This window comes from Hakea prostrata, chromosome 9 (genome assembly GCF_041222555.1).
Source record: "Hakea prostrata isolate BN-2017 chromosome 9, UWA_Hpros_2, whole genome shotgun sequence".
Classification (NCBI taxonomy): domain Eukaryota; kingdom Viridiplantae; phylum Streptophyta; class Magnoliopsida; order Proteales; family Proteaceae; genus Hakea; species Hakea prostrata.
In genome coordinates this window covers 13,737,006-13,753,879 of record NC_142608.1, presented here as the reverse complement: position 1 = coordinate 13,753,879, position 16,874 = coordinate 13,737,006, and the positions used below count along the sequence as shown (strand labels likewise).

At 36.9% G+C, this 16,874-nt stretch overlaps 1 protein-coding gene across 1 annotated transcript; it reads right to left on the bottom strand.

Moving 5' to 3' along the window:
• Positions 1-2,769: 2,769 nt before the first annotated feature.
• On the bottom strand, positions 2,770-12,163 carry PHO2 (phosphate 2). Its single transcript, XM_089169512.1, has 9 exons — positions 11,546-12,163; positions 9,385-10,695; positions 7,493-8,977; positions 6,968-7,108; positions 6,440-6,844; positions 6,026-6,089; positions 4,063-4,202; positions 3,612-3,923; positions 2,770-3,503 (listed from the first exon to the last, which is right to left on the bottom strand). The coding sequence occupies exons 3-9, from the start codon at positions 8,966-8,968 to the stop codon at positions 3,243-3,245; spliced, it is 2,799 nt and encodes a 932-aa protein (XP_089025638.1). The 5' UTR covers positions 8,969-8,977; positions 9,385-10,695; positions 11,546-12,163; the 3' UTR covers positions 2,770-3,242.
• Between the last annotated feature and the right edge of the window lie 4,711 nt (positions 12,164-16,874).

Below are 16,874 nucleotides of genomic sequence, written 5' to 3'. Positions count from 1 at the left end.
GGAATCATCCATTCTTCCCCTAGAATCTCAATATGCTCCCACCATGGGTAGGGCGTAGGCTTCAACCATTATCATACACCCGGCAGGTTCAAGGGTAATTGTCGAACCCTACCATTGCATCTCAACCGATTGCCATCACCTACTAGAACGTTAACCTTGTCGGTCACCTCCATGATCAACCCAATAGATGTGCTATTTTCGATCTCATGAAATTGTTCGTACTCCCACCATCGAGCAACACATGTACCGGTCTTCCCTTAATACTCCCTGTGAGCCGAATCGTCTTAGGAGATTGAACCCCACTGATGGAATGGCACAATAGCTCCGCCACGGTGTCGCCTTCCTCTATAGTGGTCTCATCCACTGTCTGTGATTTGACTTCAATGCTCTCATTTGAGCCAATACCACCCTTCTAGTCATATTCCAACAGCACTAACTGCCGGTTTTTGCAACAATGGCCAAAAATTTCTCGTCGCAATTAAAACAGAGACCTCGCTCCCTTCTCGATTGCATTTAGTTTTCGATTGTTTTTAGCTAATTTAGCGAGAGAGAGAGAGAGAAAGCAGAGAGGTGGCAGAGGAAGCAAATCATTTGATTTTGGACAGACCCATTTGGAGGAAGAAATCAACCCTAACACTAAATGCCACATTCGTAGGGATTAAAACCTAAGAAGCTATTAAACAAACCTTCGAGCTAGCCATTATATGGTTCAGAGAGAAAGGTTTCAAGCATGTTATTTTCAATTCTCTCAAAGGAACATGATTCACAGACCATAAATTTCATCGAGGCCAGAGAAGAAAGTTGTCCTAGATTTCTTAAGAATTGACTTTATCGCTGTCTTATCCAACGAGCTTCTCCTTCGAATCTTATCTTACCTTCCGGATTCATAAAGCAAATCTAACTCTCTTGTTTGCAAGGGATGGATGTTCTTGCAAGGTCGTTTGGTTCATTCGATCAAGTTGCTTTACTGGGGTTTCCTCATATCTAGTAGTAGTATACTTCTCTCAAGTTTCATAACTGTTGGGATCCTCCTCTAAGGAGGAAGGTTGTTAGTAGCCTCAAACATTGACAAAAATGAGATTCTTTGTCAAAGTTTCAACCACTCCAATAAATGTGGGAGAGTCTTAACCACCCACTAGCCTAATAAATGTGATACAACCTCCCCCCCCTTCTCCCCATCTATAAATGGGTGGGGTGGGGTGGGGGGGGGGGTTGCTTGTAACACACAACCACAAGTGAAATATATTGCTAGAGAAACAGAGAGGTGCTCTCAAGAGTGTGTGAGTTGTGGTTGAGTCAAGGTTAGAGTAGTGGATTAGTAACATCTTCAAGGGTTGAGTAGAGAGAGGGTGTACAGGGGTATCCAATTTTGGATACATGGTTGGGTTTGGTTCTAAATCCTAGTACTGCACAAGTTTTGTATTTCCACTCTCATAGTAAAGAAGTCTCATTACGCCCGTGGATGTAGGCTATGCCGAACCATGTAATTGTTGTGTATATGTTCTTTGTGGTAATTACTTTGGCATAATTTCACACAATACACACATGGTTCCCTCATGGACACTATTCACATATCACAACTCACTAGTACGTTCTTGTACTTTTTTCTGTCGACCTTATATACAGGTGGGAAAGGGGAGTCAGGTCTCAGTGTTTTTTCCCAACACTGACATCATCAATGTTAATCTTGTTTTAGCTTGCATTGAGTCATCAAGGAATTCTAGTATCTTAGGAACACAAAATCGTCATTATGCCCATCAATACGATCATCAACTTCCTCCAGTTAGTAAGTAGTGATTAAAGCACAACATCATCCCTTCCTTACCCAGAGTCCCTTATCTGCACCTATTAAAGAAAGGAAATCCACCAATCTCATCCAGAGATAGAGATTCCCAACAAGGAGTGAGTAGCAGGTGTTTTCCAGCAGGTAATGTTTAGGTAGAAGATGGCCAAGGGACAATCCTTTCACCCACTTAAGGATTGGGTGGTGAGTGAGAGTGAAGGGGTGTTAAAATCATTTTTATTCTTGTCCTTTAGCAATTAAAATTTGAGAACTTAACAGTCAAAAGGTCAAAATCTAGTAGTGGGTAACTTGATATTTTCCAAAAAGCTTAGTGTGGGCAGTTTGAAAGGTTTCCCACTTAAGTAGGCAGTTAAGAATTTCAACCCAACCCAACTTAAGTGGGCACCAAAAACTCTAAATTGAATTTGAATATTATTTAACAACGTATCCCACTAATCACCCAAAAACTCTAAATTGAATTTGAATATTATTTAACAATGTATCCCACTAATCACCCCCAAGGATAAGCACCATCTGCAAAATCAAACACTTCATAACTAAGAGATCAAGAATTCAAATCTCCTTGGTGCCACTAACCCATGCCTATTGTTCTATTTTCAGGGTTAAAAATTAGGACCAGGTAAGGGTACATCAAGGCTAACTTAACCAATCGGAGTAAATTAGGTCAGGAAAACCATAGGGTAGGGTTTGGGTTTGGAGTTCTCAAACCTTGGTAAGATTGGGTAGGGCTTGGGTTTAGGGTTTAGATCCCTAAGGTAAGGTTGGGTTTAGACTGACCCAATCCAACTCGGCCCATTGATAACCCTAATTGAAGGAACTCCAAATACTAAAATACAACTAGAAAGAAAATTTTAAGATATAAAATTTTCATCTTTGTGAAATTTAGCTACTTCTTTTACTGAGTTTAAGCTGAAATTAAGCACGGAATAGAATCCAATGCAGAGAACATAGAAACAGGTAAAACCAGCAGGCTCTATGAGGAAAAACGGTAAGGTTGGGCTGCTAGTAAGATTTAGCAATGTAAACAGGATCTAAGAAGACAAAAATAATTCAGACACCTACCCTAAGACATACTACATGGAGATGATATGTACTGAACCTCTTGCATGAGTCAAAATAACAATGAAATATACTTTATCAACTGGTTGTTTAGCAATCTAAGCACTCATGCAGCAATCAATATCTCAAGTACTCAAACAACTAATGCTACTCAGAAATTCAACAGAAGTCTTAACTCTTCGGTTAAGTTATTAACAAGCCATCAAACAACACACTTACAATCACATCCGCTTATGCTGTTTTTCTTCAGTAAATACAACAAACTTCAAGAAAGAACACAATCATAGTCATAGAATACAAACCTTGCTGAGCATTCAAGCATATATAGAATATATGGTCATTAACTTTGTCCATGTTTTTTTAAGTAGATCAATGCTACTTACTTAATCACACAATCATTCATAATCTCGATGAATTGGCTGCAATCAATTCCCTTAGCAGAAAATCCCTGAACAAGCTTAGGGAAGAGCTTAGCCAGCATTATTTTGAAACCAGTGGAACTGCTCTTTTTAGTTTCTTGTTTACTAGTTCCACATCCAAAAGCATAGCCAACTGGAGCACCTTCCATATACGCCTTACAGCCCAGAAGAATCAAGTGTGCATGTTTGCGGAAGTGCTCCTCCACCAAAGCCTCAAAATTCTGCTTCAATATAAAAACAAGAAAGCCAATTTATGTTAGTCACTTCTGATATTCTCTGAGATACATCAAACTTCAACAAGGAGATTCTGGAAGATGCGTTTACGATACCTTTGGGGGGTTTCGTAGCAAGTATAGCATGGACTTGCACGACAGAAGAAAAGCATTCTCGTTGTAAGTTATAGAATTCTTTTCACCCTCTGCTTTGCCCTTCTGCTCATCGTATCCAGCTTCATTAAAATAAGGTTTATCGTTGAGAACAAGTGCCTGAAGAGAAAGGAGGACTTGAAGAATGCTGGAGCTTCCAGGGTTCCATACTTCCGTTCCTGTGCCTGTCCATGTATTGAGGAGGCTAAGACAGACCTTTCCTGATTCATATAGGTTCGGGTTGAGGCAAAGACCACCAGAATTGTAGTGCACCAACTGCATAAAGATTTTGGGAGAGACAACATGATTAATTATTCGAAATGACATTGTGTACAGCATGCGTCAACTGAATGTATGTACATACATTCATATGATATGCCACCTGTAAGCAGCAAATATTAACTGACATACTTACTGGTGGTTCATGTGGATAGTCTGGGGGAAGAAGAAAATCAAAGAAGAAAAGCCCGTCATGATAAGGAGTTCCAGGTGCTCCAACTATGGCTGCCCTCAAGAGATCAATCCTTTCCTCATAAACACGAACAGAGATTGTATCTATTGAGGTACAAAAAGATGTTAGTTGTATCTTCACAAGGTAAATTTCAATCATCTTCTAGGAAACTCCAGTTCAATATCATGCAATTCCTACACATGGAAGATTATAAAATAGCTTGTTTACATAGTTTGTTGGCCTCCATCTCCATCAACTAACTCCCACAACTTTTGCTAATATAGAACGTCGTTACATAGTTCAGTAGCATATTTCCTGGATGTCCTATTTCCTCTATTCATTTCTTCATTTTCCTTGTTTTTCCTACTTTAATTTAAAAGGATCCATGAAGCTAACGCCGTTTAGTTGCGATATGGCTGAGTTACTATTGGCATTTTGAACATATCATGAGGAATGCTCCATCCAAAAATGATTCAACAGTGGAATTGATGGGTTTAAGTCCTAATCTCTATGTTCCACTCCTAATTTATCCCCTGCTTTTAATTTCTTAATATTACTAGCTGAACACGCTAAACAGTTACATATAATGTCTTCACAAATGTGAATTTTCTTTTCCATATCCTAACACTGAGATTACATAATTGTAGCTGAGAACTGTATTTACTGATTAGGAAAAAGAACGCTTCCTCTGTGTGTGCACTGTGCACATGCAACTAGAAATAGGGGCATGTGGAGTGACCACCTCAATGCAGGAATTTCCACCTTTCTATGAGGCTGTGGAGGTCATTTCAAGTGCCCTTGTGTCAGGGTGCGGAAGCAGCCACGGCATGCACCCAGTAGCGTTCTCTCTCCTATTTAATATATCTCACCACTTTCGTACCTTCTGACTATTAGTTACACCACTGTTTATGTAGCTGGTTACTTATTTGTACCAAAATGATTGGCCACTTATCACAGATTAGTTAACCATGTATATGAAACAAGGTGTGTGTCTTATTGCCACTGCAGCCATCCTTTGAACTCTGATCAGATAGCTAGTTGCATCTTCCATGTAGACATTGCAAAAGCCAAAAGAAAAAGGGCTCCTACATGGCTAGTTGCATCCAGATACTTCACATCGCATAATTGTTGAGAAAGAAAGTGGATACAAGAACCAAGCCGTGATCTACTTTTGCAGATGCCATTAGCAATTGCAATACCTTGATGCATTCCAACCAGGATGTAATTCTGAAAATGTAGGCAATCTATTTCAAGAAAGAGATGGTAATTTTGTCCAGTCAAAGATGGGCATTTAGCAAATCTGAACCTAGTGTTCTTTTCCCTGATTAATTTGCTACTAGGTGTTCTCACTGTGTAACAATCCAATCTCCCAACTTTCTCATTAGAGCTGCTTAGCAGTGCAGAGAACATGTAGAAATGGAGATATTTTGGCTTATCCGGACACTTAACAAATCAAATTTTCTAGATGTATAACTAACATTATTTACACCACCAACACAAGGCTTGTTCCCAACTAAATGGGGTCAGCTACAAGGATCAACTAGTATGATCTAGCGCAAAGCAAATTAATAGTAATTCTCAACCTATCGCAGTGGATCCATAGGTCTATTTTAGCAAAGCCCCATTTAATGCACGAGATGAATCTCATCTAGCACGTCATTTGGCAGCAAAAAGGGACTCTGGTGTTTCCTCATTCAGGATAGATTACATTTGGTAAAGCCCCATTTATCAGACCGAACTAGGTGCAATTAAATTATATTTTCCCCCCTTTTTTGGACAAAAGGTCATTTGTATTAACAAAGAAAGGGGAAGCAACTTTACAGAAATGTACAATAACTCAAAACTCTCCTTCTGTACAGAGGAGGACTACCCAGACTATTAATGAAAGAAAGATGCTAAAAGAAACAGAGAGGAGAAAGAGCCATACCAGGAAGGTCTCTTTGCAGAATGGTCCACTCGTGTTGCACTCTCTTCAACCAACTTCTTTTTGCCTGTGAAAGCATAAAAGTAAGAAAAAAGAAAAGAGTTAACATCATCATCTCACACAATAACAAGTTCTGTCGAGTAAATCATCATATTCAATAAATCTTATCCTATCCTATCCTATCATATGGGATTATGGGGTTGGTTGCATTATACTGAGTAGCTTTTTTCCATTGTACTCTTGTTTGGAGCAGAGAATTTTCAGGTCCATATTTAAAGAGCTTGTCTACAGAATATGCAGACCTCATGCATCCACCCTACTTTATCCATGCTTCAGTTAAGAGTCTTAAGATCGCCATACAAAAACCACTAGTAGCAATATATAATATAGTTCAACAAAAAGTAAGAAATTCCTTACCTGAGATGATCCATCCCCAGATTCATTAGCAAAGTGGTGGTCTGAGCAATCGAAAACAATATCAAAAGGCTTAAACAGCCCTTGTTTCTCACTGCCTGATGAAATTAAATTTGTATTCTCTTGTTCTTCTACTTTCTGCTCCAGGTTTGTCAGTCGGAATGTCTCCATACTGTATACTGATGGTGGTTCCTCTGTGTTCATTTTGCAATGTTCAACCACCTGAGTCTCATGAGTACGAAAATATTTATTCACACCCTCAGAAGTGGATCCATGGGAACCAAATAAATTTGCCACAACATTTGTGAAAAACCCAATAGCAGCTCGAGGAAGGAAGAAGGCACCAGTATCCCAAACATCGTTCTTGCATTCCTTGTCAACAAAACCTGGGGTATTCTCCAACACATCCTGCAAATAAAGTTACATCCAATTTATTATGTTGAAGTTTTGTACATGATTTTTTTCTTTTTGGGGGTGTGTGTGGGGGGGGGGGTTGGTTGGGGGGATAAGAGTGTAGTGCACTGCCTTTACCTTTTCTTTCACTTTCCAAGATTGCTTCCCATACCCTGGCATTTCCTGGCTCAAATCACCCTCAATATTCTCTTCAGTGTGCACAGGGTTTGCATCTGATTCTTCATATTTATCAAGGCCAACAATTTCATGAGGCTCAACCTGAAAATTGTTTGCAAGAGAACAATTAATCAGTTTCTAAAAAAAATTGGCATGAACATGCCTTTGTGAGATGGGATTATTATATTGCTTGTAACTCTCTTTTTTTTTTTTTTTTTTTTTGTTTAAAGATAAACAATTGCAACCATCCTTTTAATTCTGCGCTTCCTAACAGTTGAGTTTTCCAGATCTAATCTACAGCAAGAAAATTCACAAGGGTATCCTACAATTGTACATTATCAGTACAAATTCAACTCAAGGAACCTAATCATTGTGCATAGAACATACATATTCTTGTTTTTTTTTTTTTTGGTAAATAGAACATACATATTCTAGAATACACAAAAAACAATTCTAAGAAGATGATAACAAGAAAAAGTTTGTTACCTGGGATATATGACCAGTAGCCCATTTCACCTCTGTGGCTCCATCTTTAGAGCCAATAACAGTTCCTATACAAGATAAATAATACGTATGAGAGTCCTCCTGCTGACCTTGACAACTGTCCTTACATTTAGGAGCGCTCTCTCCAAATATCCGGCCAGGACCCATGCCTGCTTCCCTTCCTAGGTAATCGTCATTGGTTCCACTCTTTTCATCAGTTGGAACAGCACATCTGTTATTATCCAATCTAAACACAACATCCCCCAAGCAGTAAGAGTAGTCAGGGTGTTCAATCAATTCATATGCACTCACAGTCTCCTCCATGTAATCCATGTCTGGATTGGCAGTTTGATTCACCACAGGTGTCCTCCATTTCACCTTCACAGTTCGTTCCTTGGCATCCACACTTTTCACAACACCCACTCTTTGGCAACCAGACACATGTTGTTCATCATAAGTCACCTTTTCCTGGACAAACTGTCCAGGCCAAAACTCTTGATCACCAACATTGTACACTGGGAATAATGACTGTGAATCCAAGCCACTTGAGAGGCCACCATCCTGCCAAAGTACATCTACTTTATTCTTCCTTTTTACAATTACATAAGTCTCCTCAAAATGAGAATCTGGAACACTTTGCTGCTGTCCATCTATTTTCTTGCATCCTTGAAAGGAGAAAGTAAGAGAGACATGCTTATTAACAATCATCTGAACTTCAACCGGAAGTAAACACCAATCACCCAGCTGCCAATTAGCATATGGAAAACATGACAATAAAGTTAGGTTTCTTGGATCCTGCTGACAGGGTGGAGCAAGCAAATTAGAGTCACTACTAATGGGAGCATAGGCAACCCAATTGGCAAATACCAATCCTGCCTCCACATGGCACACAGTTCCTTCAACTCGATTTTCCTTCCAGACACCACATAACCATCTTGCTGATTTAAAAGAACTTGAATCCCTAACTCGAACAAGCTGACCTGGATAGTAAGGATACTGTGCATCTTCAAGTAATTCGGAAGTCATGGGTATAAGGTTTACTGAATCTGCAGTAGTAACCTCACATTTTGCGCCATCATCAAAGAAGACAGTGACACGATCAACCACTCTCCCCACTTTTCCAAGCCATGGCCCATGAACTACATAATCCCCAGTAGTAAAGGATCGGATCTTTAGAAGCTTCTTGCTGTTTACATCTTTTATAATTTCACCAAAGAAATTTTCCAAATCCACAACAACATCTACATCAACCACCCGGCCCATCTGTCCAGATGGATCTGTCATGGAACAAACAATATCCCCATGTACAAAGCCTCTCTCAAATGCAAGGAAATCATCAATCTTCCCAATGCTATCCTCCAAGCTTGAGAAAATGCTCTGAGCCTGTCCTCTGTAAGAATCAATGTCATCTTGATCCTCACTACCGCTGCTCAAACCAAAACTTTCACAATCTGTGTCGCTATGGAAGAGATCCATCATTATAGATGCCTGACAGACAAACAAAATTTATTTCAGTATAGAAAAAATGTCAAAGGTACCCGGAGACACACACACACATCACATAGAACAAGGCCAACATCAGTTTGATATCAATGCAAGTTCATTCACATCTATAGAATTCAAGTCAGACTTAAAAGTAAAGTTGATTAGGATCAGACTCTTCAAGTACAGTGGAGTTTTAACTGAAAGGGATAATATAAGCAAGCTGATACACCTGGCCCTGAGCAAAGTTGATAAAAATTACAATTATGAGCAGGACAACATAATTAGATAACTCTTCAAAAAATTTAACAGAATCCAAATTCAAGTATCACCACAGAAAACTCTGAGTAATAAAAATAGACACTAAAGGAAGCAAAAAAAAGGGGGGGGGAACAGAGAGAGAGAGAGAGTACCTTGTTTCTTAATAACAAACTCTGATGGCCAGCAACTGAACCCCAGTTGCTCAGATATTCTCTCTCCCACGACTGTGATAATGACTTGTAGGCGGAACTTAATTGGAAATGAAACAAGACCAAGATTTCCAGCTTAAGCTTTCAAAGATGAATTTAGTAGTCTAAATATTCAGAGTGATCTGAATGTAAGGTGATGCCAAGGAACGAGGCCAGCACTGTAACACCAGAGAAAGTACCTACAGATTTCCTAAATGCCAAAGGAGATTTGCCCCAACAATCTGATTGAAAGTTGTAGAGGGAGTATAAGCTGGTGGAGATATTTTGAAGCAGCCAGAGTCAAGTTTCCACAGAACTACCCAGGGAGATATGCCAAACAGTCAGTGTTCAGATGTCTGCAAGGGATATCCACCAAGACCTGTGACTGTTGAGTAATTTCCACCAGGATGAAGTGCCAAAGGAGATTTGCCCAATAGATGGACAGATAATTCTAAATAGTAACTGCCAAAGGAGATTTGCCCAAGAGCTGGGTTTAAGTTTCTGAGAAGAAACTGCCAAAGGAGATTTGCCCAAGATTTGGGTTTAAGTTTCTGAGAAGAAACTGCCAAAGGAGATTTGCCCAAGACCTGGGTTTAAGTTTCTGAGAAGAAACTGCCAAAGGAGATTTGCCCAAGATCTGGGTTTAAGTTTCTGTGAAGAAACTGCCAAAAGAGATTTGCCTGAGACTGGAGCAACACACCCAAGAGAATGATGCCGAAGGAGATCTGTCCAATAAAAGATAGATCTGATTCAATCTTTTTACTATCACAAAAGGATATGTCTGAATAAAAGTCTTCCTGCAGTGAGTATTGCCAAAGGAGATTTGCCCAGCAGAGCTGATTCTTTCACATATTCATCAAATTTTCCCAAAGGTATTGACAATTTCGAATTAAATCTGAACCATCCACCAGCCTGTTAAAGATTGTACCAAAAACTCAGTGATCTGGTTCTGCTTCTTGCCAAAGGAGATTTGCCCCAACAAAGACAGTTATCTTACAAGATATATCTAATGCCAAAGGAGATTTGCCCTATGAAAGCATTCATTCAAACTAGTGAAGAACACTCTCAGACTGTCACTTTCTACAATAAAGATGAAGAAGGTAACATGTGCAAGTCACAAACAGAGATACCCAGTTGATGAAGAACCTCTAGCAACTTGACAGTAGAATCTACTCAATCTATTGGACAAATAGAGATTAACAAGGTCATCTTAAAAAGCAGCCCACATGCTGACATTGGAAGAGCTGCAGTGATCCATTCAATGCTTCCAAGTACCTGTTGCAACAGACAACTAATCAATTTCAATGCATTGATATTAAATTTCTTTTAGTGTTAACGAGTAAATAGTTTGTCGGACAATAAGGAGAAAACAGCATAACCAGAGGAAATAGTGATGATAGTTATTTAAATCTGCAGTCCCAAATGAGGGGATTAATGGAAAATTTTCTTGCAGTCAGATACACTTGTTATTTTCCTTAAATATCTGGAATGGTTTTTCGATTAATAATAGTAACATGTGAAAACTACACAAATTTGGAAGCTAATTAAATTGTTAGCAAAACCGAAGTGTGCAAATACAGGAGAACAATATAATAAAAGCTGCTCAGAAACTGGGCTCTCCCAACTTACACAAACCTTCCACAATCTTATCAAAGAAAAGGAAAACACAGCAACAAATTATCCAATGATTTTCCAAGCACTAAATTGGATAGAATTTGAGCTAAGCATAAACAAGAAAGTTCAATACATCCCACTAAGTAAATTCAAAATTTGTTCAGTGTAAGAAATCTGAAGTCCAAAACCTCTTTCGAAGTTTGCAAAAACCTTAAAGATAAACTTGCTTAGACTTTTTGGATAACTATGAATTACTGTCCTTGGAACCAACTACCAACAGTATTATACCGATAAACTAGAATTAACTCTAAGCTGCAAGACTTCACAGTTCTTCAAGTGTCGAAATTCAGAATTGTTCCTTCGGAAATTCCAAAAAATCATGCAAGCAAGGCAGTCTATCAAAACTCAATGGAAAAAGTGAATCTACAACTCTGGCATCAACATAATTACAGAACATTTAAAGAATAGAGGACAGAAATTGCCAAACGCAAAAATATAAAACACCTTTTACCTGTATCCGCTCTCGAAGATAATTAGAACCAAACAATGGGGTCGAGGAGACCCACAAAGCTTCTCTTGAATTCCTAGAGAGCTGATATGAACTCCTCAACCCACAGCTAGAATAGATGGTGTTTCCTTGTTCTTCTCTGGAAAACTCCTGGACTTCTGAACTCTATGCCAAATAGCAGGGACGAAGAGAGAATTCAGAGAGGTTTAATCCCTCCCCAAATCCCACTCATTAAACCATTTTCACAACAACCCACCATGTCAAAACTCTTCCTCAAGCCTCAGAAGCTACTTTCCTCCTCCCTTCTCTATTCTGCTTCTGCTCTTCTTCTTAAACCTCTTGATGTTTTTATTTTGTGGGTTTGATTTTTCAAATGCCAAAGCTTTAAGTGCTTTCACATCCCAATGAGATACAAAAAAGCATGAAACGGATACTACAGGAGAATATGCTAGTTTCAGATTATTAGCAATATTCAGAGATTTACACGAGGCAGTTTTGTGGCACTATCTCTCTATCTCTCTTTGCAGATGGAATGGAATCCCTTTTCATCTTGAAAATTATACAAAACGAGAAAGTAGAAAGATTCCACTCAGATGGTTGATGTATAATGTAATGCATACTTTTGTTCTTATATAGAAACAATTCACATCTTCCTAAAGCTTCCAGCCAGATTTATGTAGGGAAATCCATTGCGCAATATAAAATTGAACAGTTACAATTACCTAATTATCAAAATAACCTTGAAAGATCAAGGAATGATTTTGTTTGATCTACCATATCCATCTAAATGAAAACAAGATTCTGTTTGATATATAACTCTATAACTGATAAATGAATAACTGTCTTGACAGCTATAAGTTAAAGTCTTCTACTGTAAGAAAAGACAGCTATAAGTTAGTCCACTCTAGGGTTTATGTTTTCTTTTCCATGGATGAAATGATGCATTTCCTCAATAAATGTTAGAGAGAAAGAGAAAGAAAGTGATGGAACTATAAGGATTATATTAAGGGTTGTAAATATAATATCGAAATTAAAATTACATATAAAAATTATATTGTTTTGTGACATTTAAAAAATGGTATGATACGTTTTTAAAAACGGATTCTATTGTGGTACATATGGTAAAGATTTAGGAGTTGTATTGTGATATATACTTGTCACACAAAATATATCATTTTTTCATAACATATTGTTTTCAATTAAATTTGATTGTTCATGGGTCCTCTATTACACAAATTAATTGATATATTGTCAAATTGTAAATAGTAAAACATTATACTTTGCTAAAGCCATTCATTTAATATGGTGAGAAAATCTTTTGTAAAATTTTTGTTCTTAGTACTACCTATAGATGGATGATGATCTATGCAATGATTTGGAATGCATTAAGCCACATAATTCATGGAATATACCGTCAAGTATTCCTTATTAACAGTAAAAATTGTGATTTTGGCCAATGTGTTTAAAGTTAAACACCAAAATTTAGGTGTTAATCTATTGTTGAATCAAGGCGTGGTGGCACCACTTGATGACAAAATACTCCATAATATGTCATATTCCATTTTCTAATCCAACACTTGTCATCTTTTATGTCTAAACTTCTTCATTTCACATATCTTTAGTTAATTTTCCATACTGTATTTGCTTGTATTCATGTAGCTTATCTCATTATGTTGAGGTAAGATGGACCTTCTAGTTATTTATATGTTTTATACTTTAATATTATTTATTAGATTTTAATATGAAGTTCTATACGATCATGAGTTTTGCTCGAGAGACAGTGAATTGAGCCAAAAATAGTGTTTTGGATAAATTACTTAATCATCAAATTGATCGCAAGAATCATAGGTGCCGATCTTGGTACAATGGTTGATTTAAATTATATTTAAAGCCTAAGATCAAGGCATTGGGACATCTTCGGATCCCGACAAAATTGTTGCGGTAAGAACTCTGCTTATACGAAAATCTTTGACAACGAATTTGCCCTTTTTAAGGAATATGCTTTCAAGGTTTTATGCCTTCTATCCTAAAATACTTAACACATAAATAATGATTGTCCCTACAACAACGTTCATAAAGTGAAAATTGGAATTGATATCACTTTTTAGTATCATTTCTCGAGAGCTCATTTTTCATTTGTCAATGGCATTTGATGTCCCAACAATAGCATGCATCAATGAGATGCCAATGATCCTTATTGGTTTTTCTTAGAAAATATAAATGTCATTTTAGTATTTTGTAGCTAAAGAGTGCTACTTCACTGTTCTCTTTTTGGTACATCTTGATCCAATGATTTAGTCAACTACACCAAAATGCTTTTTACTTAAGGAAGAAAGAAATATTCTACAAAAAAGTATTTGATCAATGAGACAATGAAGTGACTTATTCCTATCTATTCCACTCACAAGCTTAAAGAAGTATATAATGCGTGAAGCACATAGCCTAAATTTTTTTATTAATATGCTTAGAAAAAGTTTTGTGTCTTATATTCCTTAGAGCTCATATAGTTCAAATTTTATATATGTTTATCTATATCAAATTTTGATCTTTGCATGTACAAAGGTAAGTGTGAGGAGCAGTAAACTTACTTCTATTATAGTGGGGGAGCTTTCTATGAAGAGACAAGAAGACTAAAGAAGTCTCGAGTTTAAACTTCCATCGCTTCACACCTTCTTTTTCTTATTCCTTCCTATCCCCACACATATGGACATAAGAATCCACATTGAAATAAAAAATTTATGTTCAGATACAATTTCTAACTTAACTTCCTTTTGAGATTTATTCGTTCTTTGATATAACCCACGTGTTGCTTCGAATATTTGTGTACATCAAATTATGTACGTACGTGATTATATTTTTCTTAAAACTCAATTATGTTCTATAATTAGAACTTAGTAGATTTCAAATATCTACTTTGAATTGAATAAGGGCCTGTTTGGTTATGCGAATCTAGAGATTTGAAATCTCTGGATTCACAAATGGGAGATTTTTACCTGTTTGGTTGTGTGAATCTCTAGATTCATGAAATCTAGAGATTCACATTTTTACACTAAAAACGTGAATCTGTAGATTTATGGGTATGAGGTGAAATCCAGAGATTTCATCCATACTATCAAAGCGTTAAAGATTTGAACCATAATTCAATAAATATTTTTTTAGGATAAATCTAGAAAATTCATTCAAAAAATTCAAACTAACCAAACAGTTAATTTTACGAACCATGACTCTATAGATTTGAAATCTATAGATTTGAAATCTCTAAATTTCTGAAATCTACAGACTCAAGTAACCAAACAGGCCCTAAAGCAACAATCAAATATTATTGGAAGCACTCATGCTTGATCCAAACAAGATTTCTAGGCATAATGATGTTTCACAAAGAACTCAGTTTTTTATAAGTTTTTCATTTAGCTATTAGAAAGTGTTAGAAAGGGAAGAAACTAAGTATATTCTTTGTGGAGCACAACCGTCCAAGGTGGATCACTATAAATCCCTTAGATTACTTTTTCAAAAAGAAAAAGAAGAAGAAGAAAAAAAGACATTGTGGAGAATGAACACACAAGAGAAGTGGGTTTTCATATTGTTTTATAAATTATTCTTCTCTTTAATTCTAGTTTAAGTAATTCATTCGTAAAGTGATAATTTCTTTCTCTCTTTCATTTTAATATTTTGTTTTTCTTAAATTTCATATCTAAAAACGGGTAGAAACTCATCCTTAAAAGAATTTATGTTAATTATTATTTCTGTCTTCTCTGTAGTCTCACACAAAGTGCATGAATGCATGATACATACATATCTTTAGAGTTAATTACAATGTCTTGTATTTTGTTGTTTGCATTAGTTCTGTGATTTTGAAGGTTCATAAAAGGCCACAAGGACCATAAAAGCTTACGATATTTCTTCATTTTCAGGCTAATGTAGGTATTTTAATAAAATGTTTATAAATGAGTGGTTCCTGCTACTGTTGTTGCTTGAACCTTTCATTTGGTCCTGATAATATCTATCACTGTATGCATAGAGATTGAACCACCAGAAGACAAAGGTGAGAGTATTCCTAGAGTAGGCCTCTCTGAAGAAGAATGTGAGCTCCAGGAACTAAGAGAGTGATCCGAGGAGTTAGATCTCTTCGCTTGCTTTCTCTTAGAGAGATCAGCTGAGTTTTGATAGTCCTTACCTTAGTTTTGAAGCTCCCATACTTGTTATATTCTTTCTTTTTTGTGGGAAAAGTTATCTATCATAGAGAACATGTTTTCTTCGACTTGTGTCATGCTTTGTTCCTGAACCATGTTTTGGGCAATGGGCAAATCTAAGATCTGTGGATAGATCATTTTTCACTTGTCATCAGATGATTTATAGGTATAATATTGTCATCTCAGCAATATATTTGTAGAGAAAGGAATACTAAACTAGTACCCATGCCATGTATCAATCGTTCTCTTCTTCCTTTTTTGAAAGATAAACATAGGGTGTTAGCACTAAGGTATACCATTGACTTCCCCGGAGACCCAACAAGGGAGGAGGCGTGGAAGGACAGAAGTTCGAACTCAAAACTTCTTTGGACTTACTGTCTTTACATAGGAAGTTGTCACTAATGTGCCAGAAACATGTACATCTACATTTTCTTTCTCCATTGGTAGCAAAAATAACTCATTTTAATTATCATGTATGAAAGCAATCTTACTGGATCACAAGAAAACTTTCTAAGCATGTACCACTCACTCATTCTCAAATTTTCTATTGTTTTCCTGCACTGTTTTTAGGTTCTCGATTTCCTACAGTTATCAATCTGATGCTCCTGGCTTGAGAAAGCTTAAAAATACAAGCTAGTTGATGTATCTTAATGCTCCATAAACAATTAATGAATCTTTATCATTCTCAGGAGTTACCCAGATGCTGCTAGCTAATTGATACTTTCTACCAGATAACACAAAAAGGGTCTCCCTCTTAGTGAAGGCACAAAAAAATGTTTGTTAATAACCATTATACACATGTTGCCACTGCTTAAGATCCCGGCTCTTAAGCGTTCCCAAGAGTGACAGATGGGCAAAGGGTCATTGCAAAAGGGCTTGACCCTTGAACTTATAAAGAGAAAGAGAAAGAGAGAGAATTGAAAAAAAAAAAAAACCCATTAGTTTCTAGTGCATATCCATCTGTATAGTTGTTCCACTGAAACAATAAGTTAATATTTCAGAGTTGGAATATCAAATGGGTCAGATTTGAACACTTGGTTCGATGAAACTAGTGCACATAATAAAAAAATTGTGCATAAAGGAACTCACTTTTCTTAGCAAAAGGGGACAAAAAAAATCTACCCCACTATAAAGAAGTATGA